Source organism: Panulirus ornatus, chromosome 52 (assembly GCF_036320965.1).
Source record: "Panulirus ornatus isolate Po-2019 chromosome 52, ASM3632096v1, whole genome shotgun sequence".
In the NCBI taxonomy this organism is placed as follows: domain Eukaryota; kingdom Metazoa; phylum Arthropoda; class Malacostraca; order Decapoda; family Palinuridae; genus Panulirus; species Panulirus ornatus.
The window spans coordinates 4,825,950-4,850,811 of NC_092275.1; the positions used below are offsets into that span (position 1 = coordinate 4,825,950).

The 24,862-nt window shown below is 41.3% G+C and overlaps 2 protein-coding genes across 3 annotated transcripts in view; one reads left to right on the top strand and one right to left on the bottom strand.

Moving 5' to 3' along the window:
- Positions 1–24,862, top strand: part of LOC139765003 (hematopoietic prostaglandin D synthase-like) — a 205,735-nt gene that overhangs the window by 130,435 nt on the left and 50,438 nt on the right. The gene's annotated exons all lie outside the window — the stretch shown is intronic.
- The window catches only part of LOC139765001 (Fanconi anemia group D2 protein-like), a 370,225-nt gene that overhangs the window by 63,470 nt on the left and 281,893 nt on the right, over positions 1–24,862 (bottom strand). Inside the window, exons 19-20 of one of the 2 annotated variants that reach the window (XM_071692052.1) lie at positions 15,907–16,014; positions 7,600–7,723 (exon numbers count right to left, since the gene is read on the bottom strand). In XM_071692052.1, the coding sequence (XP_071548153.1) occupies positions 7,600–7,723; positions 15,907–16,014 (232 nt within the window). Of the gene's footprint in view, positions 1–7,599; positions 7,724–15,906; positions 16,015–23,499; positions 23,608–24,862 lie in introns of both variants that reach the window. The other variant, XM_071692050.1, reaches the window with a different exon arrangement.

Here is a 24,862-nt window from a genome sequence, read left to right on the forward strand (position 1 = left end):
CAGCAGAATGCATACTCACCCCTCTCTCCAAAACTCAAGCATTTACCTCCCTCACCACCCCATCCATATACATATTAAAGAACCATGGGGGTATCACGCACACACACACACTGCAGACATACCTCCACTGGGAAACAATCACTCTCCTCTCTTCCTACTCATACACATGCCTTACACCCTTGATAAAAACTTCTCACCACATCTTTATCAACCCTATCATATGCCTTCTCCAGATCCATACATGCTACATACAAATCCATCTCTTTTTCTAAGTATTTCTCATACACATTCTTCATAGTAAACACCTGATCCACACATCCCCTAACACTTCTGAAACCACACTGCTCCTACCCAATCTGATGCTATGTACTGCCTTCACCCTCTCAACGAATATCCTCCCATACAATTTCAAGGAAGGCTCAACAAACGTATGCCTCTGTAATTTGAACACTCACCTTTATCCCCTCTGCCTATGCACAATGGCACTATACATGTATTCCCCCAATCCTTAGGCACTTCACATAATGTGAATATCCTTACCAACCAATCAACAACACTGTTACCCCCTTTCTTTATAAGTTCAAACCCATCGCCTTGCCAGAATTCATCTTCCACAAGCCTTTCACCACCTCTTCTCTCTTCACTAAACCACTCTCCCTGACTCTCTCACTTCGCACATCTCCTTGACCAAAACACCCTACATCTGCCACTCTATCATCAAACACATTCAACAAACCTTCAAAAACTCACTCAATCTCCTCCTCACTTCATCACTACCTGCTATCACTTCCCCCCTTGCCCCCTTCAATGATGTTCCCATTTGTTCTCTTGTCTTACACACGGTGTTTACCTCTTTCCAAAACAACATTTCATTCTCCCTAAAGTTCAATGATACTCTCTCACCACAACTCTCATTTGCCCTCTTTTCCAACCCTTGCACCTTCTTCTTGACCTTCCACTCTCTCTAATACACCTCCCAGTCATTTGCACTTCTTTTATGTATTGTCCAAACAACTCTCTTTTCTCTTTCACTAACAACTTTATTTCTTCATCCTACCACTCACTACCCTTTCTAATCTGCCCACCTCCCAACTTTCTCATGCCACATGCATCTTTTGCACATGCCATCACTGCTTCCCTAAAAAATACATCCCAATCCTCACCCACTCCCCTCACGTCATTTGCTCTAACCTTTTGCCATTCTACACTTGATCTCTCCTAGTACTTCCTTACACAAGTCTCCTTTCCAAGCTCACTTACTCTCACCACCCTCTTTTCCTTGACATTCTCTCTTCTTTTTTGAAAACCTCTGCAACTCTTCACTTTTGCCTACACAAGATAGTGTTCAGATATCCCGCCAGCTGCCCCTCTCAGCACATCAACACCCAAAAGTCTCTTTTACATGCCTATCAATTAACATGTAATCTAATAATACCCTTTGACCATCTCTCCTACTCACATACGTATACTCATGTATATCTCTTTTTAAACCAGGTATTCTCAATCACCAGTCTTTTTTCTGCACACAAATCCATAAGCTTCTCAACATTTCCATTCACAACACTGGATACCCCATGTACACCAATTATACCCTCAACTGCCACATTACTCACCTTTACATTCAAATCACCCATCACTAATACTGGGTCTCGTGCATCAAAGCTCCTAACACACTCACTCAGCTGCTCCCAAAACACTTGCCTCTCACGATCTTTCTTCTCATGACCAGGTGTATAAACACCAATAACCACCCATCTCTCTCCATCCACTTTCAGTTTTACCCATACCAATCTAGATTTTACTTCCTTAAACTTTATCACACACTCCCACAACTCATGCTTCAGTAGTGCTACTCCTTCCTTAGCTCTTGTCCTCTCACCAACCCCTGACTTTACTCCCAAGACTTTTCTAAACCATTTTTCCCCATTACCCTTTGAGATATGTTTTATGTTGGGCAGACTGGTAAGGATCTTTCTGTTAGACAGAACAGGACAAGAATCATGCCTTAAAGGAGCTTCTGATTGTCCTCAAATCTTTTCATGAGGCTATGGAAGTTGTGGATGGTCAGAAGGTGGCCATACCTGCTATCAAACCAGTGATTCAGGGTCTTAAACACTTACTGGAGAATCTTAATTCATAATCATAACACCCAATAACAGTACTGTGAACAAATGGCTCAAGTTCTATTGGACTCTATGAAGAAAAGGTGGGATCCATTCATGCAAATGAGAGATGTTCAAGTAGTGGCTTTTTTGGATCCTGGGCTGGCTTCCATTACAAGAGCAGAAGGACCAAGTGCTGGTAAATGTCAAGGAAATGCTTGAGGAATTAGAGGTAGTTCAGGAGGGTTCAACATCAACAATGGATAAAGTAACAAGAATGATCTAGTAGAAGGATTACCTGAATTAAAAAGACCTAGACTTTTCTCCTTCAAACAAAAATTGTGTCATTGAGTCTTTAGTTGAAGCAATATGTTGAAGAAAGAACTCTGTCATTTTCAAGTGACCCAATGCTATACTAGAAAGAAATGTCCCAAACTATGCATCCACTGAAGACCCTTGCGTGAGTTTTCAACATTGCTGGAATTTTTCTTACTGCTAACAGAGCTCAACTTGGTGTCACTTCTTACCATTCAATGTTATTGATAAAATGCAATAGTGAACTATTTGAAAAACTACCAGCTTTTTAGTTACTATCTGCAACATCTACTAAAACGAAATCTTTATTTCTGTTTTCTAAATAGTTTGTGACACTTGCTTGTAAATAAAGGATGACCTTACAATTAGTGTTTTTTCTAACCTAATTGATTTTTTTTTCAAATTTTGGAAATTTTAATTATAATTGCAATTATAACTGATTTTTTGTGATGTGTAATTGTAATGTAACTGCTGTTTCCTATGGGGCGGGGTAGTGACAAGAATGGATGAAGGCAAGCAAATATGAATGTGTACATGAGTATATATGTATATGTCTGTGTATGTATATGTATGTAGATGTCTGTGTATGTATATGTTGATATGTATATGTACGTATATGGTGATATGTATAGGTATGTATATGTGCGTATATAGGCGTTTATGTATATATGTGTGTATATGAATGGATGGGCCATTCTTCGTCTGTTTCCTGGCGCTACCTTGCTGATAAGGGAAACAGCAATTATGTGTAATAATGATAATAATAATTGTAATTATAATTGTAATTTAAAAAATAGAAAGTATTTGTAATTGTAATTTACTTTTGAAGAGTAATTGCTCCAACTGTGCTCACCCTGTCGGATGCACATCCATAACACCTGGTGCATCCACCTGCTCCTGCCGCTCCTCTGTTGCCATTTAAGCATTTTTTTTTATTTATTTTATTTCGCTTTGTCGCTGTCTCCCGCGTTTGCGAGGTAGCGCAAGGAAACAGACAAAAGAAATGGCCCAACCCACCCCCATACACAATGTATATACATACACGTCCACACACGCAAATATACATACCTATACATCTCAATGTACACATACATATACACACACAGACACATACATATATACCCATGCACACAATTCACACTGTCTGCCTTCATTCATTCCCATCGCCACCTCGCCACACATGGAATACCATCCCCCTCCCCCCTCATGTGTGCGAGGTAGCGCTAGGAAAAGACAACAAAGGCCCCATTCGTTCACACTCAGTCTCTAGCTGTCATACAATAATGCCCGAAACCACAGCTCCCTTTCCACATCCAGGCCCCTACACAACTTTCCATGGTTTACCCCAGATGCTTCACATGCCCTGATTCAATCCACTGACAGCACGTCAACCCCGGTATACCACATCGATCCAATTCACTCAATTCCTTGCCCGCCTTTCACCATCCTGCATGTTCAGGCCCCGATCACTCAAAATCTTTTTCACTCCATCTTTCCACCTCCAATTTGGTCTCCCACTTCTCCTCGTTCCCTCCACCTCCGACACATATATCCTCTTGGTCAATCTTTCCTCACTCATTCTCTCCATGTGCCCAAACCATTTCAAAACACCCTCTTCTGCTCTCTCAACCACGCTCTTTTTATTTCCACACATCTCTCTTACCCTTACATTACTTACTCAATCAAACCACCTCACACCAGACATTGTCCTTAAACATCTCATTTCCAGCACATCCACCCTCCTGCGCACAACTCTTTCCATAGCCCACGCCTCGCAACCATACAACATTGTTGGAACCACTATTCCTTCAAACATACTCATTTTTTGCTTTCCGAGATAATGTTCTCGACTTCCACACATTCTTCAAGGATCCCAGGATTTTCGCCCCCTCCCCCACCCTATGATTCACTTCCACTTCCATGGTTCCATCCGCTGCCAGATCCACTCCCAGATATCTAAAACACTTTACTTCCTCCAGTTTTTCTCCATTCAAACTTACCTCCCAATTGACTTGACCCTCAACCCTACTGTACCTAATAACCTTGCTCTTACTCACATTTACTCTTAACTTTCTTCTTTCACACACTTTACCAAACTCAGTCACCAGCTTCTGCAGTTTCTCACATGAATCAGCCACCAGCGCTGTATCATCAGCGAACAACAACTGACTCACTTCCCAAGCTCTCTCATCCCAACAGACTTCATACTTGCCCCTCTTTCCAAAACTCTTGCATTCACCTCCCTAACAACCCCATCCATAAACAAATTAAACAACCATGGAGACATCACACACCCCTGCCGCAAACCTACATTCACTGAGAACCAATCACTTTCCTCTCTTCCTACACGTACACATGCCTTACATCCTCGATAAAAACTTTTCACTGCTTCTAACAACTTGCCTCCCACACCATATATTCTTAATACCATCCACAGAGCATCTCTATCAACTCTATCATATGCCTTCTCCAGGTCCATAAATGCTACATACAAATCCATTTGCTTTTCTAAGTATTTCTCACATACATTCTTTAAAGCAAACACCTGATCCACACATCCTCTACCACTTCTGAAACCACACTGCTCTTCCCCAATCTGATGCTCTGTACATGCCTTCACCCTCTCAATCAATACCCTCCCATATAATTTACCAGGAATACTCAACAAACTTATACCTCTGTAATTTGAGCACTCACTCTTATCCCCTTTGCCTTTGTACAATGGCACTATGCACGCATTCCGCCAATCCTCAGGCACCTCACCATGAGTCATACATACATTAAATAACCTTACCAACCAGTCAACAATACAGTCACCCCCTTTTTTAATAAATTCCACTGCAATACCATCCAAACCTGCTGCCTTGCCGGCTTTCATCTTCCACAAAGCTTTTACTACCTCTTCTCTGTTTACCAAATCATTTTCCCTAACCCTCTCACTTTGCACACCACCTCGACCAAAACACCCTATATCTGCCACTCTATCATCAAACACATTCAACAAACCTTCAAAATACTCACTCCATCTCCTTCTCACTTCACCACTACTTGTTATAACCTCCCCATTAGCGCCCTTCACTGAAGTTCCCATTTGCTCCCTTGTCTTACGCACTTTATTTACCTCCTTCTAGAACATCTTTTTATTCTCCCTAAAATTGAATGATACTCTCTCACCCCAACTCTCATTTGCCCTCTTTTTCACCTCTTGCACCTTTCTCTTGACCTCCTGTCTCTTTCTTTTATACATCTTCCACTCAATTTCATTTTTTCCCTGCAAAAATCGTCCAAATGCCTCTCTCTTCTCTTTCACTAATAATCTTACTTCTTCATCCCACCACTCACTACCCTTTCTAATCAACCCACCGCCTATGCTTCTCATGCCATTTTTACTCCCCCTAATATAAAGAGAATGCTGGAAGAGTTTATCAAATCATAAAAAAAAAATTCATTCTGATTTATCTGATGAGGAGAGAGAAATGGAAAACTGATGGAAAGAGAAGGAAGTAAGTACTTGCAAGAACAGGAGGCAGGCATCATACAGGAGCTGTAAGATCAAAGGTGAGCTCTGTTTTTGTGTGGATGGAAGGCCACAATCACAAGCTCATTGATATAATTAGTAAGAAAAAACTAAGATTTTGACATTCTTTGTGCACCTCTCAACCCCTTAACTCTTAACTAGAGTTTCCTTTCCATTCCTCAGTATTTAGTTTCTTAAGTTGTTTTATGAATGTATTAACCTTTCAAAGAGATTCATATAAGAATAAAAAAATCACCAGCAGTATCCGCTCTCTATTACTTCATTTTGACAACACGTGCACCTTTTGTAGATGTTTCACACTAAACACACTAAAATGTTAATGAGTAAGGCCTATGTTTCAAGTGAGTTGCCACTGCACCTGGTTTATCATTTACTTCACCTACACCAGATTAATTACTGATTACCTTCGTTCTTTCTCATACAACAAATCATTTCTTGTTATGAGCAATGTGATTCACAGATAATTTTTTCATAACAGCAAAATCATTAGGTTGTAGAATTACCAGCTGCACCAGCCAGATGCAGTGTTGTCAAGGTCTGGTGGGTGCTGGCAACACTGCCTTTATTTTTGCAAGAAACATCTGCTAATCTTGGTCAACTTTCAGCTGGAAAAGCTAATGTCCATAAAATCACCCTCCCCACTACCTGGAGACAGACCATCACCATTAAGTAATTCAGGATCATCTGCTTGGGCTCTAAGTCTAGTGAAAGGCTGCTCAATTTTGTTCCTAGAAAATCATGAAAATTTGCTGTCAGTGACATGGTTGTAGGATGTCTGACTGTAGAGAGATTTATCATGCAGTGCCCCCTTAGGCACCATCAAGGCTCTGTATGCAGCCTTTAAATTAAGACATGAAACTTGATGTGTAAATTTACATCTAGAGGTGTTCAGTCTGCATAAATAAGTGTCTAGAGTATGTAAGGAAAGACAAAAGAAAGTTGCATTTTTCCTATTTTTGCTCATTAGGGGATGGGGAGAAAAAAAATGCACCAAGAGGTGTACCAGACCCTTAACTCTCCTATCAGACATTCCTAAATGCACCTAGTACATCATCCCACCCTGCCACTCTATGACAATTTTGCTCCCACGATTCCATTTGCTGATATATGCCCTGACAGGAACCTAATTAAGTTATACTATTAGTTGAAAAATTCTAAACCTGCAACTTCAATTCATAATTTAAGCATCTTCCAGTTACAGTTTCCAAATCATATTCACATACATTAACACATGAAACCCATGTTGATTCCATGCCAGGAAAGGTTTCCAAGGTATTATTTGCTAAAGTATTCAGAGTATGAGCAGGTAACTCCATCAGGTTGAGCCCTGGATTTGGCTACATCTTCTCACAAATGAGGAAACCTATCTATGGATGAGGAAAATAGTATATTGTTTCTTATTTTCTCTAATCTATATGAAACAATATCTCTTCTATTATCCATATCACTTGATACTTTTTTGATTGTTCACAGGAACTTGGAGCAGAATTGGAGTAAGATATGAAATTAAGGATGAAATCCTTCAAATCACCATATACTTGGATAATATCAATAGTGCATAAAATAATTTGAAACTACTATGGAATAGAATATTCCCTAACATTTTGAGAAAGTTTATTATAAGAAACCATATCAGTGACTCACTTTTTTCTGTTCCATGACCAAGACCTGAAGTGCACTTGTTCCCAGTACCAAACACATGCACGAGTTTGAAGTTTAGATCTGTCAGAAGAAACTCTGCTTCTGACAAAGTTAAATGACCTTGAGCCTGAAATAACAAAAAAATATACTCATCAAATAACTATTATTATATTTCATTCATTATACTTAGTCGCCATCTTCCGAGTCAGCTAGGTAGTGCAAGGAAACAGACAAGGAATGGCCCAATCCACCCATATACACATGTATATACATAAACATCCACACATGCACATATACATACATATACATACAAAGACATATATACACATGTACATATTCATACTTGCTGCTTTCATCCATTCCCATCCCCCCCCACCCCACCCACCACACATGAAACAGCATCCCCCCTCCCTCCAGCAAGGTAGCACCAGGAAAAGACAAAAATGGCCACATTTTTTCACACTCAGTCTCTAGCTGTTATGTGTAATGCACCGAAACCACAGCTCCCATTCCACATCCAGGCCCCACAGACCTTTCCATGGTTTACCCAAGACACTTCACATGCCCTGGTCCAATCCAATGACAGTATGTCAACCACGGTATACCATTTCGTACAATTTACTCTATTCCTTGCACGCCTTTCACCCTCCTGTATGTTCAGGCCCCAATCGCTCAAATCTTTTTCACTCCATCCTTCCACCTCCAATTTGGTCTCCCGCTTCTCTTCATTCCCTCCACCTCTGATACATATACCCTCTTTGTCAATCTTTCCTCACTCATTCTCTCAATGTCACCAAACCATTTCAAAACACCCTCTTCTGCTCTCTCAACCACACTCTTTATTACCACACATCTCTCTTACCCCTTTCATTAGTTACTTGATTAAATCAAACCACCTCACACCAAAACCACAGCTCCATATCCACATCCAGGCCCCACAGACCTTTTCATGGTTTACCCCAGACGCTTTACAAGCCCTGGTTCAGTCCACCAACAGCACGTTGACTTCAGTATACCACATCGTTCCAATTCACCCTATTCCTTGCAATCCTCTAACCCTCCAGTATGTTCAGGCCCTGATCACTCAAAATCTTTTCTATTCATCCTTCCACCTCCAATTTGGTCTCCTGCTTCTCCTTGTTCCCTTCATCTCTGAGACATATATTCTCTTTGTCAATCTATCCTCACTCATTCTCTCTATATTTCCAAACCATTTTCATACACCCTCTACTGCCTTCTCAACCACACTCTTTAAATTTCCACACATCTCCCTTACCCTTTCAATACTTACTCAAACAAACCACCTCACACCAAATATTGCCCTCAAACATTTAATTTCCAACACATCCACCCTTCTCCTTTAAACCCTATCTATAGCCAATAACTCACAACATATAACACTGTTGGAGCTACTAGTCCTTCAAACATACCCATTTTTGCTCTCCAAGATAACGTTCTCTGCTTCCACACATTCTTCATCACTCCCAGAACCTTTCCCCATTCTGTGACTCACTTCTGCTTCTATGGTTCCATCCACTGCTAAGTCCACTCCTGGACATCTAAAACACTTCACTTCCTCCAGTTTTTCTCCATTCAAACTTACATCCCAATCAACTTGTCCCTTAACCCTAATGAACCTAATAACCTTGCTCTTATTCACATTTACTCTTAAGTTTTTCCTTTCACAAACTTTTCCAAACTGTCACCAACCTCTGTAGTTTCTCACTTGAATCAGCCAGCCAATGAAGCTATCTTATCAGTGAACAACAACTGACTCACTTTCCAGGTCCTCTCATCCCCAGCAGACTGCATACTCGCCCCTTTCTCCAAAACTCCTGCATTTACCTCTTTAACTACCCAATCTATAAACAAATTAAACAATCATGGGGACATCACACACCCCTGCCACAGATCGACAGTCTTTGGGAACCAATCACTCGCCTCTCTTTCTACTCGTACACATGCCCTTACATACTTGGTAAAAATTTTTCACTGCTTACAGCAACTTACCTCCCACACCAAATACTCTAAAGACCTTCCACAAAGCATCCCTATCAACCATATCATATGCCTTCTCTAGATCCATAAATGCTTCATACAAATCCATCTCTTTTTCAAATATTTCTCACATACATTCTTCAAAGCAAACACCTGATCCACACCTGAAACCACACTGCTTTTCCCTAATCTGATGCTCTGTACATGCCTTCGCCCTCTCAGTCAATACCCTCCCATATAATTTCCTAGGAATACTCAATAGGCTTATGCTTTTGAGTCTGAGCACTCACCTTCATCCCTTTTGCCTTTGTACAATGGTACTATGCATGCATTCTGCCAATCCTCAAGCACTTCACCATGGTCCATATATATATATTGAATATCCTTACCAACCAGTCACCAATAGAGTCACCCCCAGTATAAATAAACTCCACTGCAATACCATCCAAACCCGCCACCTTGCCGGATTTCATCTTCTGCAAAGCTTTCACAACCTCTTCTCTGTTTACTAAACCATTCTCCCTGACCCTCTCACTCTGCACACCATCCTTACCAAAACACCCTATATCTGCCACTCTATCATCAAACACATTAAACAAACCTTCAAAATGCTCACTCTATCTCCCTCTCACTTCATCACTATCTGTTATTTCTTCCCCCACTGCCCCCTTCACCAACGTTCCCATTTGTTCCCTTGTCTTACGTACGTTATTTACTTCCTTCAAAAACATCTTTTTATTCTCCCTAAAATCTAATGATACTCTTTCACACCAACTTTCATTTGCCCTCTTTTTCAACCCTTGCACCTTTCTCTTGATCACCTGTTGCTTTCTTTTATACATCTCCCAGTCATTTGCACTACTTCCCTGCAAATATCATCCAAATGCCTCTCTTTTCTCTTTCGCTAACAACTTTACTTCTTCATCACACCACTCACTACCCTTTCTAATATGCTCATCTCTTACCTTTCTAATATCCCCATCTCTTACCTTTCTCATGCCACATGCATTTTTTGTGCAGCCATCACTGCTTCCCTTAATACATCCCATTCCTAACCCACTCCCCTCACATCATTTGCTCTCACCTTTTGCCATTCTACACTCAATCTTTCATGGTACTTCCTCACAGAAGTCTCCTTTCCAAGCTCACTTACTCTCACCACTCTCTTCTCCCTAACATTTGCTTTTCTTTTTCTAAAACTTTACAAATCTTCACCTTTGCCTCCACAAGATAGTGATCAGACATCCCTTCAGCACATTTACATCTAAAAGTCTCTTTTTTACATTCCTATTGATTAATACATAATGGATTGATGCCTTTTGACCATCTCTCCTACTCACATATGTATATCTATGTATATCTCTTTTTTTAACCCAGGCATTCCCAATCACCAGTCTTTTTTCACCACACAAATCCACAAGCTTTTCAACATTTCCATTTACAACACTGAGCTTCCCTATGTACACCAATCATACCCTCGACTGCCACATTACTCACCTTTGCATTAAAATCACCTATCACTAAAACCCAGTCTCATGCATCAAAGCTGCTGACACACTCACTGAGCTGCTCCTAAAACACCTGCCTCTCATGATCTTTCTTCTCATGACCAAGTGCATAGGCACCAATAATCACCCATCTCTCTCCATCCACTTTTAGTTATACCCACATCAATCTAAAATATACTTTCTTACACTCTATCACATACTCCCATAACTTAACTCCTACTTCAGGAGTAACCCTCTCACTAACTTCCAAGACTTTCCCAAACCACTTTTCCCCTTTTCCCTTGAGCTTCATTTCACTCAAAGCCAGAACATCCAGGTTTCTTTCCTCAAACGTACTACTTATCTCTCCTTTCTTCTCATCTTGGTTACATCCACACATATTCACACACCCCAATCTGAGCCTTCGAGGAAGATGAGCAATCCCAGCTTGACTCTTGTTTCCTCTCTCAGAAATTGTAATACAAGGAGGGGAGGGTTTCCAGCCCCCCGCTCCCGCCCCCTTTAGTTGCCTTCTATGACACATGTGGAATATGTGGGAAGCTTTCTTTCTCCCCTATCACCCTCCTGAATATGTAGGAAGGTGACAGACATGAATGGAATAGTGTGAATTGGAAGGATGTGGGATACTGGGGCTGATATGGTGTCAATGGACTGAACCAGGGCATGTGAAATGTCTGGGATAAGCCATGGAAAGATCTGTGGGGTCTGGATGTGGATAGGGAGCTGTGGTTTTAGTGGATTACATGACAGACAGAGACTGAGTGCAAACCAATTTGGGCTTTTTTGTCAGTTTTCTTAGTGATACCTCGCTGATGCAAGGGGTGGCAATGCTGTTTCTTGCAGGGCAGGGTGGTGCCAGGAATGGATGAAGGCAAGCAAGAATGAATATTTACATGTGTATATATGTATATGTCTGTGTATGTATATGAATATGCATGTGCATGTATGTATAAATGTGTGTATATGAGCGAATGAGTCTTCATCTGTTTCCTAGTGCTACCTCGCTGACACAGGAAACAACAATCAAGTATAATAATAATAATGATAATAATAATAATAATAATAATAATAATAATATATCTATTTATTTTTATTTTAAAATAAATAAGTATATTATTATTATTATTATTATTATTATTATTATTATTATCATTATTATCATTATCATTATTATCATTATTATCATCATCATAGGATGGGGGAGGGGGCGAAAATTCTGGGAGCCTTGAAGAATGTGTGGAAGTTGAGAACATTATCTCGGAAAGCAAAAATGGGTATGTTTGAAGGAATAGTGGTTCCAACAATGTTGTATGGTTGCGAGGCGTGGGCTATGGATAGAGTGGTGCACAGGAGGATGGATGTGCTGGAAATGAGATGTTTGAGGACAATGTGTGGTGTGAGGTGGTTTGATCGAGTAAGTAACGTAAGGGTAAGAGAGATGTGTGGAAATAAAAAGAGCGTGGTTGAGAGAGCAGAAGAGGGTGTTTTGAAATGGTTTGGGCACATGGAGAGAATGAGTGAGGAAAGATTGACCAAGAGGATATATGTGTCGGAGGTGGAGGGAACGAGGAGAAGAGGGAGACTAAATTGGAGGTGGAAAGATGGAGTGAAAAAGATTTTGTGTGATCGGGGCCTGAACATGCAGAAGGGTGAAAGGAGGGCAAGGAATAGAGTGAATTGGAGCGATGTGGTATACCGGGGTTGACGTGCTGTCAGTGGATTGAATCAGGGCATGTGAAGCGTCTGGGGTAAACCATGGAAAACTGTGTAGGTATGTATATTTGCGTGTGTGAACGTATGTATATACATGTGTATGGGGGTGGGTTGGGCCATTTCTTTCGTCTGTTTCCTTGCACTACCTCGCAAACGCAGGAGACAGCGACAAAGCAAAAAAAAAAAAAAAAAAAAAATTTATTTTATTTTGCTTTGTCGCTGTCTCCTGCGTTTGCGAGGTAGCGCTAGGAAACAGACGAAAGAAATGGCCCAACCCACCCCCATACACATGTATATACATACACGTCCACACACGCAAGTATACATACCTATACATCTCAATGTACACATATATATATATACACACACAGACACATACATATATACCCATGCACACAATTCACACTGTCTGCCTTTATTCATTCCCATCGCCACCTCGCCACACATGGAATACCATCCCCCTCCCCCCTCATGTGTGCGAGGTAGCGCTAGGAAAAGACAGCAAAGGCCCCATTCGTTCACACTCAGTCTCTAGCTGTCATGCAATAATGCCCGAAACCACAGTTCCCTTCCCACATCCAGGCCCCACACAACTTTCCATGGTTTACCCCAGACGCTTCACATGCCCTGATTCAATCCACTGACAGCACGTCAACCCCAGTATACCACATCGATCCAATTCACTCTATTCCTTGCCCGCCTTTCACCCTCCTGCATGTTCAGGCCCTGATCACTCAAAATCTTTTTCACTCCATCTTTCCACCTCCAATTTGGTCTCCCACTTCTCTTCGTTCCCTCCACCTCCGACACATATATCCTCTTGGTCAATCTTTCCTCACTCATTCTCTCCATGTGCCCAAACCATTTCAAAACACCCTCTTCTGCTCTCTCAACCATGCTCTTTTTATTTCCACACATTGTCCTCAAACATCTCATTTCCAGCACATCCACCCTCATGCGCACAACTCTATCCATAGCCCACGCCTCGCAACCAAGCAACATTGTTGGAACCACTATTCCTTCAAACATACCCATTTTTGCTTTCCGAGATAATGTTCTCAACTTCCACACATTCTTCAAGGCTCCCAGGATTTTTGCCCCCTCCCCCACCCTATGATTCACTTCCGCTTCCATAATAAAAGAATACTTCCCACGTATTCCCTGCGTGTCGTAGAAGGCGACTAAAAGGGGAGGGAGCGGGTGGCTGGAAATCCTCCCCTTTCTTTTTTTTTTTTTTTCTTTTTAATTTTCCAAAAGAAGGAACAGAGAAGGGGGTCAGGTGAGGATATTCCCTCTAAGGCCCAGTTCTCTGTTCTTAACGCTACCTCGCTAACGCGGGAAATGGCAAATAGTATGAAAAAAAAAAATAATAATAATAATAATAATAATAATAATAATAATAATAATATGACTTACATATTCATATTTATTTGCCATCATCAGTTCCCAACACCACCCTGCCCTACAAGAGACAGCATAAATGCATGAAAGAAAAGAAAAAAATGACGCATATACATTCTTTTCTTTTCCTTTAAACTTGATTGCTGCCCCCTATGTTAGTAAGGGAGCACCAAGAAACAGATGAAAGAAGGCCTTATCTGCTCACAACCATACTCGAACTGTCATGTGTAATGGACCGAAACTTTTATTAGAGACTTAATTGTTTATATAAAAAGCTTTGGCCTTCCAAGGGATTAACTGTAATTCCTGCCCTTTGGGGTAGCCCTGATCCCCCATTATTTCTCAGTAATGGTTGAAGCATGATAAAGACATTACAAGTGATTCCACAAACGGTTCACAAAGTTTCTAACCATGAGAGAAACAAAAATTCTATGAGAATACTCCCATTCACAATCAAACTACACGATCCCCTAGTCTAGTATAGTGTCAGTCAATATCAATCAGACAAAACAAACAGTGTGGAAGCTAGACTGGCTGATGTCCAACCCCAGGTGGCATAATTCCAGATTGAATCAGTACTGTCACTCTGAAACACCATTCTAGTCCCAACTTCTGGGTACTTCCCATGTAAGGGGCCCATAAACTGAAAGACTTCAAACACAAAAAACAAAAGATTCACACCCATTAAGCACAAATGGGAATACTATACCATTAAACATACTCACCTTTACCCTCAGAGACAACCTGGCCACTTGTACATCTAAGCACTGCACCTTCATTATGCACTGACCCTAGTGGGTTTCTTTGGTGACACTAATGTCACTAATCAGATCTTAGTTGTTTGTGAATAAAAGGTCTAAAATATTCATGATCATCAAAGCCTTCAACAGTCTAGCGGAGGATCTAAGAGTCAGGAAACAAAGAGAAGTAGAAAGAAGGTGATGATGTCACTATGTCAGGCTGCTGACTGGTTGGTGAGTGATCCTAAGCCAAGCCAGCAGGCTGCTAGCACTGGACAGGTAGACAGCATAAGTGAACAGCACAGGGTGCAAAGCATAGGTATCTAAAGTAAGAGATCCAAGAGATTCACTCGTGACATGCAGAATAATCTAACCCTGAAGAAAAATGCATATTTCTGGTATTACGAGTGAGCTTTGTGACTGTATTTGAGAGATACAAAAGCAACTACTTGTGATGGAATAGCCCTACAATTTAGTCACCCCCTGATCACTATATACAAATAGGTTTGCTGTGCATGGCTTTTTGTGAAATGAATACCATATGCAGAAGAAAAGGTCACTGATGAAACATGATGTTCTTGAAAAATCCTTACACAAAACATGGTTATTTAAGAAAAGGAGTGAACCTTCAAAAAGCTAGAATATATCTAATATATCTAATATATCCCTGGGGATATGGGAAAAAGAATACTTCCCACGTATTCCCTGCGTGTCGTAGAAGGCGACTAAAAGGGGAGGGAGTGGGTGGCTGGAAATCCTCCCCTCTCGTTTTTTTTTAATTTTCCAAAAGAAGGAACAGAGAAGGGGGCCAGGTGAGGATTTTCCCTCTAAGGCCCAGTCCTCTGTTCTTAACGCTACCTCGCAAATGCGGGAAATGGCGAATAGTATGAAAAAAAAAAAATATCTAATAAACCTTCAAACACCTTAAGTGTATTAAAAAGTGCACTCACCTTCATCTCAGTATCAAGTGCAAGTTTTCTGAAGAGGAGGCAGAACACATCCATGTGAAGTTCCCGTAAGAAAGGCCGAAGAGTTGTCATGTCCACAGTGGATGATCCCTTTGTTGAGAAAAAAAAATATCATGCGACAAGGCTAAAACTAAACTGAATAGGAAAACATTTAGTCTCATGCTCCAAAAGTATTTATTTATTTTGCTTTGTCGCTGTCTCCCGCGTTAGCGAGGTAGCGCAAGGAAACAGACGAAAGAATGGCCCAACCCACCCACATACACTTGTATATACATACATGTCCACACACGCAAATATACAAAACTATACATCTCAATGAACACATATATATACACACACAGACATATACATATATACACATGTACATAATTTATACTGTCTGCCTTTATTTGTTCCCATCGCCACCTCGCCACACATGGAATAACAACCCCCTCCCCCTCATGTGTGCGAGGTAGCGCTAGGAAAGACACCAAAGGCCCCATTCATTCACACACAGTCTCTAGCTGTCATGTAATAATGCACCAAAACCACAGCTCCCTTTCCACATCCAGGCCCCACACACTTTCCATGGTTTACCCCAGACGCTTCACATGCCCTGGTTCAATCCATTGACAGCACGTCGACCCCAGTATACCACATCGTTCCAATTCACTCTATTCCTTGCACGCCTTTCACCCTCCTGCATGTTCAGGCCCCGATCACTCAAAATCTTTTTCACTCCATCTTTCCACCTCCAATTTGGTCTCCCACTTCTCCTCGTTCCCTCCACCTCCGACACATATATCCTCTTGGTCAATCTTTCCCCACTCATTCTCTCCATGAGACCAAACCATTTCAAAACACCCTCTTCTGCTCTCTCAACCACACTCTTTTTATTTCCACACATCTCTCTTACCCTTACATTACTTACTCAATCAAACCACCTCACACCACATACTGTCCTCAAACATCTCATTTCCAGCACATCCACCCTCCTGCGCACAACTCTATCCATAGCCCATGCCTCGCAACCATACAACATTGTTGGAACCACTATTCCTTCAAACATACTCATTTTTGCTTTCTGAGATAATGTTCTCGACTTCCAAACATTCTTCAAGGATCCCAGAATTTTCGCCCCCTCCCCCACCCTATGATTCACTTCCGCTTCCATGGTTCCATCCGCTGCCAGATCCACTCCCAGATATCTAAAACACTTTACTTCCTCCAGTTTTTCTCCATTCAAACTTACCTCCCAATTGACTTGACCCTCAACCCTACTGTACCTAATAACCTTGCTCTTATTCACAATTACTCTTAATTTTCTTCTTTCACACACTTTACCAAACTCAGTCACCAGCTTCTGCAGTTTCTCACATGAATCAGCCACCAGTGCTGTATCATCAGCGAACAACAACTGACTCACTTCCCAAGCTCTCTCATCCACAACAGACTGCATACTTGCCCCTCTTTCCAAAACTCTTGCATTCACCTCCCTAACAACCCCATCCATAAACAAATTAAACAACCATGGAGACATCACACACCCCTGCCGCAAACCTACATTCACTGAGAACCAATCACTTTCCTCTCTTCCTACACGTACACATGCCTTACATCCTCGATAAAAACTTTTCACTGCTTCTAACAACTTGCCACCCACACCATATATTCTTAAAACCTTCCACAGAGCATCTCTATCAACTCTATCATATGCCTTCTCCAGATCCATAAATATGCTACATACAAATCCATTTGTTTTTCTAAGTATTTCTCACAGACATTCTTCAAAGCAAACACCTGATCCACTCATCCTCTACCACTTCTGAAACCACACTGCTCTTCCCCAATCTGATGCTCTGTACATGCCTTCACCCTCTCAATCAATACCCTCCCATATAATTTCCTAGGAATACTCAATAGGCTTATGCTTTTGAGTTTGAGCACTCACCTTCATCCCTTTTGCCTCTGTACAATGGTACTATGCATGCATTCTGCCAATCCTCAAGCACTTCACCATGGTCCATATATATATACTGAATATCCTTACCAACCAGTCACCAATAGAGTCACCCCCAGTATAAATAAACTCCACTGCAATACCATCCAAACCCGCCACCTTGCCGGATTTCATCTTCTGCAAAGCTTTCACAACCTCTTCTATGTTTACTAAACCATTCTCCCTGACCCTCTCACTCTGCACACCATCCTTACCAAAACACCCTATATCTGCCACTCTATCATCAAACACATTAAACAAACCTTCAAAATGCTCACTCCATCTCCCTCTCACTTCATCACTATCTGTTATTTCTTCCCCCACTGCCCCCTTCACCAACGTTCCCATTTGTTCCCTTGTCTTACGTACGTTATTTACTTCCTTCCAAAACATCTTTTTATTCTCCCTAAAATCTAATGATACTCTTTCACACCAACTTTCATTTGCCCTCTTTTTCAACCCTTGCACCTTTCTCTTGATCACCTGTTGCTTTCTTTTATACATCTCCCAGTTATTTACACTACTTCCCTGCAAATATCATCCAAATGCCTCTCTTTTCTCTTTCGCTAACAACTTTACTTCTTCATCACACCACTCACTACCCTTTCTAATATGCTCATCTCTTACCTTTCTAATATCCCCATCTCTTACCTTTCTCATACCACATGCATTTTTTGTGCAGCCATCACTGCTTCCCTTAATACATCCCATTCCTAACCCACTCCCCTCACATCATTTGCTCTCACCTTTTGCCATTCTACACTCAATCTTTCATGGTACTTCCTCACAGAAGTCTCCTTTCCAAGCTCACTTACTCTCACCACTCTCTTCTCCCTAACATTTGCTTTTCTTTTTCTAAAACTTTACAAATCTTCACCTTTGCCTCCACAAGATAGTGATCAGACATCCCTCCAGCACATTTACATCTAAAAGTCTCTTTTTTACATTCCTATTGATTAATACATAATGGATTGATGCCTTTTGACCATCTCTCCTACTCACATATGTATATCTATGTATATCTCTTTTTTTTAACCCAGGTATTCCCAATCACCAGTCTTTTTTCACCACACAAATCCACAAGCTTTTCAACATTTCCATTTACAACACTGAGCTTCCCTATGGACACCAATCATACCCTCGACTGCCACATTACTCACCTTTGCATTAAAATCACCTATCACTAAAACCCAGTCTCATGCATCAAAGCTGCTGACACACTCACTGAGCTGCTCCTAAAACACTTACCTCTCATGATCTTTCTTCTCATGACCAAGTGCATAGGCACCAATAATCACCCATCTCTCTCCATCCACTTTTAGTTATACCCACATCAATCTAAAATATACTTTCTTACACTCTATCACATACTCCCATAACTTAACTCCTACTTCAGGAGTAACCCTCTCACTAACTTCCAAGACTTTCCCAAACCACTTTTCCCCTTTTCCCTTGAGCTTCATTTCACTCAAAGCCAGAACATCCAGGTTTCTTTCCTCAAACGTACTACTTATCTCTCCTTTCTTCTCATCTTGGTTACATCCACACATATTCACACACCCCAATCTGAGCCTTCGAGGAAGATGAGCAATCCCAGCTTGACTCTTGTTTCCTCTTTCAGAAATTGTAATACAAGGAGGGGAGGGTTTCCAGCCCCCCGCTCCCGCCCCCTTTAGTTGCCTTCTATGACACATGGGGAATATGTGGGAAGCTTTCTTTCTCCCCTATCACCCTCCTGAATATGTAGGAAGGTGACAGACATGAATGGAATAGTGTGAATTGGAAGGATGTGGGATACTGGGGCTGATATGGTGTCAATGGACTGAACCAGGGCATGTGAAATGTCTGGGATAAGCCATGGAAAGATCTGTGGGGTCTGGATGTGGATAGGGAGCTGTGGTTTTAGTGGATTACATGACAGACAGAGACTGAGTGCAAACCAATTTGGGCTTTTTTGTCTGTTTTCTTAGTGATACCTCGCTGATGCAAGGGGTGGCAATGCTGTTTCTTGCAGGGCAGGGTGGTGCCAGGAATGGATGAAGGCAAGCAAGAATGAATATTTACATGTGTATATATGTATATGTCTGTGTATGTATATGAATATGCATGTGCATGTATGTATAAATGTGTGTATATGAGTGAATGAGTCTTCGTCTGTTTCCTAGTGCTACTTCGCTGACACAGGAAACAACAATCAAGTATAATAATAATAATGATAATAATAATAATAATAATAATAATAATAATAATAATAATCATATATTTATTTATTCTTATTTTAAAATAAATAAATATATTATTATTATTATTATTATTATTATTATCATTATTATCATTATCATTATCATTATTATCATTATTATCATCATCATAGGATGGGGGAGGGGGCGAAAATTCTGGGAGCCTTGAAGAATGTGTGGAAGTAGAGAACATTATCTCGGAAAGCAAAAATGGGTATGTTTGAAGGAATAGTGGTTCCAACAATGTTGTATGGTTGCGAGGCGTGGGCTATGGATAGAGTGGTGCGCAGGAGGATGGATGTGCTGGAAATGAGATGTTTGAGGACAATGTGTGGTGTGAGGTGGTTTGATCGAGTAAGTAACGTAAGGGTAAGAGAGATGTGTGGAAATAAAAAGAGCGTGGTTGAGAGAGCAGAAGAGGGTGTTTTGAAATGGTTTGGGCACATGGAGAGAATGAGTGAGGAAAGATTGACCAAGAGGATATATGTGTCGGAGGTGGAGGGAACGAGGAGAAGAGGGAGACCAAATTGGAGGTGGAAAGATGGAGTGAAAAAGATTTTGTGTGATTGGGGCCTGAACATGCAGGAGGGTGAAAGGAGGGCAAGGAATAGAGTGAATTGGAGCAATGTGGTATACCTGGGGTTGACGTGCTGTCAGTGGATTGAATCAGGGCATGTGAAGCGTCTGGGGTAAACCATGGAAAGCTGTGTAGGTATGTATATTTGCGTGTGTGGACGTATGTATATACATGTGTATGGGGGTGGGTTGGGCCATTTCTTTCGTCTGTTTCCTTGCGCTACCTCGCAAACACGGGAGACAGCGAAAAAAAAAAAAAAAAAAAAAAATATTTTACTTTGCTTTGTCGCTGTCTCCTGCGTTTGCGAGGTAGCGCTAGGAAACAGACGAAAGAAATGGCCCAACCCACCCCCATACACATGTATATACATACACGTCCACACACGCAAGTATACATACCTATACATCTCAATGTACACATATATATACACACACAGACACATACATATGTACCCATGTACACAATTCACACTGTCTGCCTTTATTCATTCCCATCGCCACCTCGCCACACATGAAATACCATCCCCCTCCCCCTCATGTGTGCGAGGTAGCGCTAGGAAAAGACAGCAAAGGCCCCATTCGTTCACACTCAGTCTCTAGCTGTCATGCAATAATGCCCGAAACCACAGTTCCCTTCCCACATCCAGGCCCCACACAACTTTCCAGGGTTTACCCCAGACGCTTCACATGCCCTGATTCAATCCACTGACAGCACGTCAACCCCAGTATACCACATCGATCCAATTCACTCTATTCCTTGCCCGCCTTTCACCCTCCTGCATGTTCAGGCCCCGATCACTCAAAATCTTTTTCACTCCATCTTTCCACCTCCAATTTGGTCTCCCACTTCTCCTCGTTCCCTCCACCTCCGACACATATATCCTCTTGGTCAATCTTTCCTCACTCATTCTCTCCATGTGCCCAAACCATTTCAAAACACCCTCTTCTGCTCTCTCAACCACGCTCTTTTTATTTCCACACATCTCTCTCACCCTTACATTACTTACTCGATCAAACCACCTCACACCACACATTGTCCTCAAACATCTCATTTCCAGCACATCCACCCTCATGCGCACAACTCTATCCATAGCCCACGCCTCGCAACCAAGCAACATTGTTGGAACCACTATTCCTTCAAACATACCCATTTTTGCTTTCCGAGATAATGTTCTCTACTTCCACACATTCTTCAAGGCTCCCAGGATTTTTGCCCCCTCCCCCACCCTATGATTCACTTCCGCTTCCATAATAATAATATTAATATAAATAATAATAATAATAATAATAATAATAATACTAATAATGATAATGATAATAGTAATAATATGACTTACATATTCATACTTATTTGCCATCATCAGTTCCCAACACCACCCTGCCCTACAAGAGACAGCATAAATGCATGAAAGAAAAGAAAAAAATGACGCATATACATTCTTTTCTTTTCCTTTAAACTTGATTGCTGCCCCCTATGTTAGTAAGGGAGCACCAAGAAACAGATGAAAGAAGGCCTTATCTGCTCACAACCATACTCGAACTGTCATGTGTAATGGACCGAAACTTTTATTAGAGATTTAATTGTTTATATAAAAAGCTTTGGCCTTCCAAGGGATTAACTGTAATTCCTGCCCTTTGGGGTAGCCCTGATCCCTCATTATTTCTCAGTAATGGTTGAAGAATGATAAAGACATTACAAGTGATTCCACAAACGGTTCACAAAGTTTCTAACCATGAGAGAAACAAAAATTCTATGAGAATACTCCCATTCACAATCAAACTACACGATCCCCTAGTCTAGTATAGTGTCAGTCAATATCAATCTATAGTGTCAGTCAATATCAATCAGACAAAACAAACAGTGTGGAAGCTAGACTGGCTGATGTCCAACCCCAGGTGGCATAATTCCAGATTGAATCAGTACTGTCACTCTGAAACAACACCATTCTAGTCCCAACTTCTGGGTACTTCCCATGTAAGGGGCCCATAAACTGAAAGACTTCAAACACAAAAAACAAAAGATTCACACCCATTAAGCACAAATGGGAATACTATACCATTAAACATACTCACCTTTACCCTCAGAGACAACCTGGCCACTTGTACATCTAAGCACTGCACCTTCATTATGCACTGACCCTAGTGGGTTTCTTTGGTGACACTAATGTCACTAATCAGATCTTAGTTGTTTGTGAATAAAAGGTCTAAAATATTCATGATCATCAAAGCCTTCAACAGTCTAGAGGAGGATCTAAGAGTCAGGAAACAAAGAGAAGTAGAAAGAAGGTGATGATGTCACTATGTCAGGCTGCTGACTGGTTGGTGAGTGATCCTAAGCCAAGCCAGCAGGCTGCTAGCACTGGACAGGTAGACAGCATAAGTGAACAGCACAGGGTGCAAAGCATAGGTATCTAAAGTAAGAGATCCAAGAGATTCACTCGTGACATGCAGAATAATCTAACCCTGAAGAAAAATGCATATTTCTGGTATTACGAGTGAGCTTTGTGACTGTATTTGAGAGATACAAAAGCAACTACTTGTGATGGAATAGCCCTACAATTCAGTCACCCCCTGATCACTATATACAAATAGGTTTGCTGTGCATGGCTTTTTGTGAAATGAATACCATATGCAGAAGAAAAGGTCACTGGTGAAACATGATGTTCTTGAAAAATCCTTACACAAAACATGGTTATTTAAGAAAAGGAGTGAACCTTCAAAAAGCTAGAATATATCTAATAAACCTTCAAACACCTTAAGTATATTAAAAAGTGCACTCACCTTCATCTCAGTATCAAGTGCAAGTTTTCTGAAGAGAAGGCAGAACACATCCATGTGAAGTTCCCGTAAGAAAGGCCGAAGAGTTGTCATGTCCACAGTGGATGATACCTTTGTTGAGAAAAAAAATATCATTCGACAAGGCTAAAACAAAATTGAATAGGAAAACATTTAGTCTCATGCTCCAAAAGTATTTATTTATTTTGCTTTGTCGCTGTCTCCCGCGTTAACGAGGTAGCGCAAGGAAACAGACGAAAGAATGGCCCAACCCGCCCACATACACATGTATATACATACATGTCCACACACGCAAATATACAAAACTATACATCTCAATGTACACATATATATACACACACAGACATATACATATATACACATGTACATAATTTATACTGTCTGCCTTTATTTGTTCCCATCACCACCTCGCCACACATGGAATAACAACCCCCTCCCCCTCATGTGTGCGAGGTAGCGCTAGGAAAGACACCAAAGGCCCCATTCGTTCACACTCAGTCTCTAGCTGTCATGTAATAATGCACCAAAACCACAGCTCCCTTTCTACATCCAGGCCCCACACACTTTCCATGGTTTACCCCAGATGCTTCACATGCCCTGGTTCAATCCATTGACAGCACGTCGACCCCAGTATACCACATCGTTCCAATTCACTCTATTCCTTGCACGCCTTTCACCCTCCTGCATGTTCAGGCCCCGATCACTCAAAATCTTTTTCACTCCATCTTTCCACCTCCAATTTGGTCTCCCACTTCTCCTCGTTCCCTCCACCTCCGACACATATATCCTCTTGGTCAATCTTTCCCCACTCATTCTCTCCATGTGACCAAACCATTTCAAAACACCCTCTTCTGCTCTCTCAACCACACTCTTTTTATTTCCACACATCTCTCTTACCCTTACATTACTTACTCGATCAAACCACCTCACACCACATACTGTCCTCAAACATCTCATTTCCAGCACATCCACCCTCCTGCGCACAACTCTATCCATAGCCCATGCCTCGCAACCATACAACATTGTTGGAACCACTATTCCTTCAAACATACTCATTTTTGCTTTCTGAGATAATGTTCTCGACTTCCAAACATTCTTCAAGGATCCCAGAATTTTCGCCCCCTCCCCCACCCTATGATTCACTTCCGCTTCCATGGTTCCATCCGCTGCCAGATCCACTCCCAGATATCTAAAACACTTTACTTCCTCCAGTTTTTCTCCATTCAAACTTACCTCCCAATTGACTTGACCCTCAACCCTACTGTACCTAATAACCTTGCTCTTATTCACAATTACTCTTAATTTTCTTCTTTCACACACTTTACCAAACTCAGTCACCAGCTTCTGC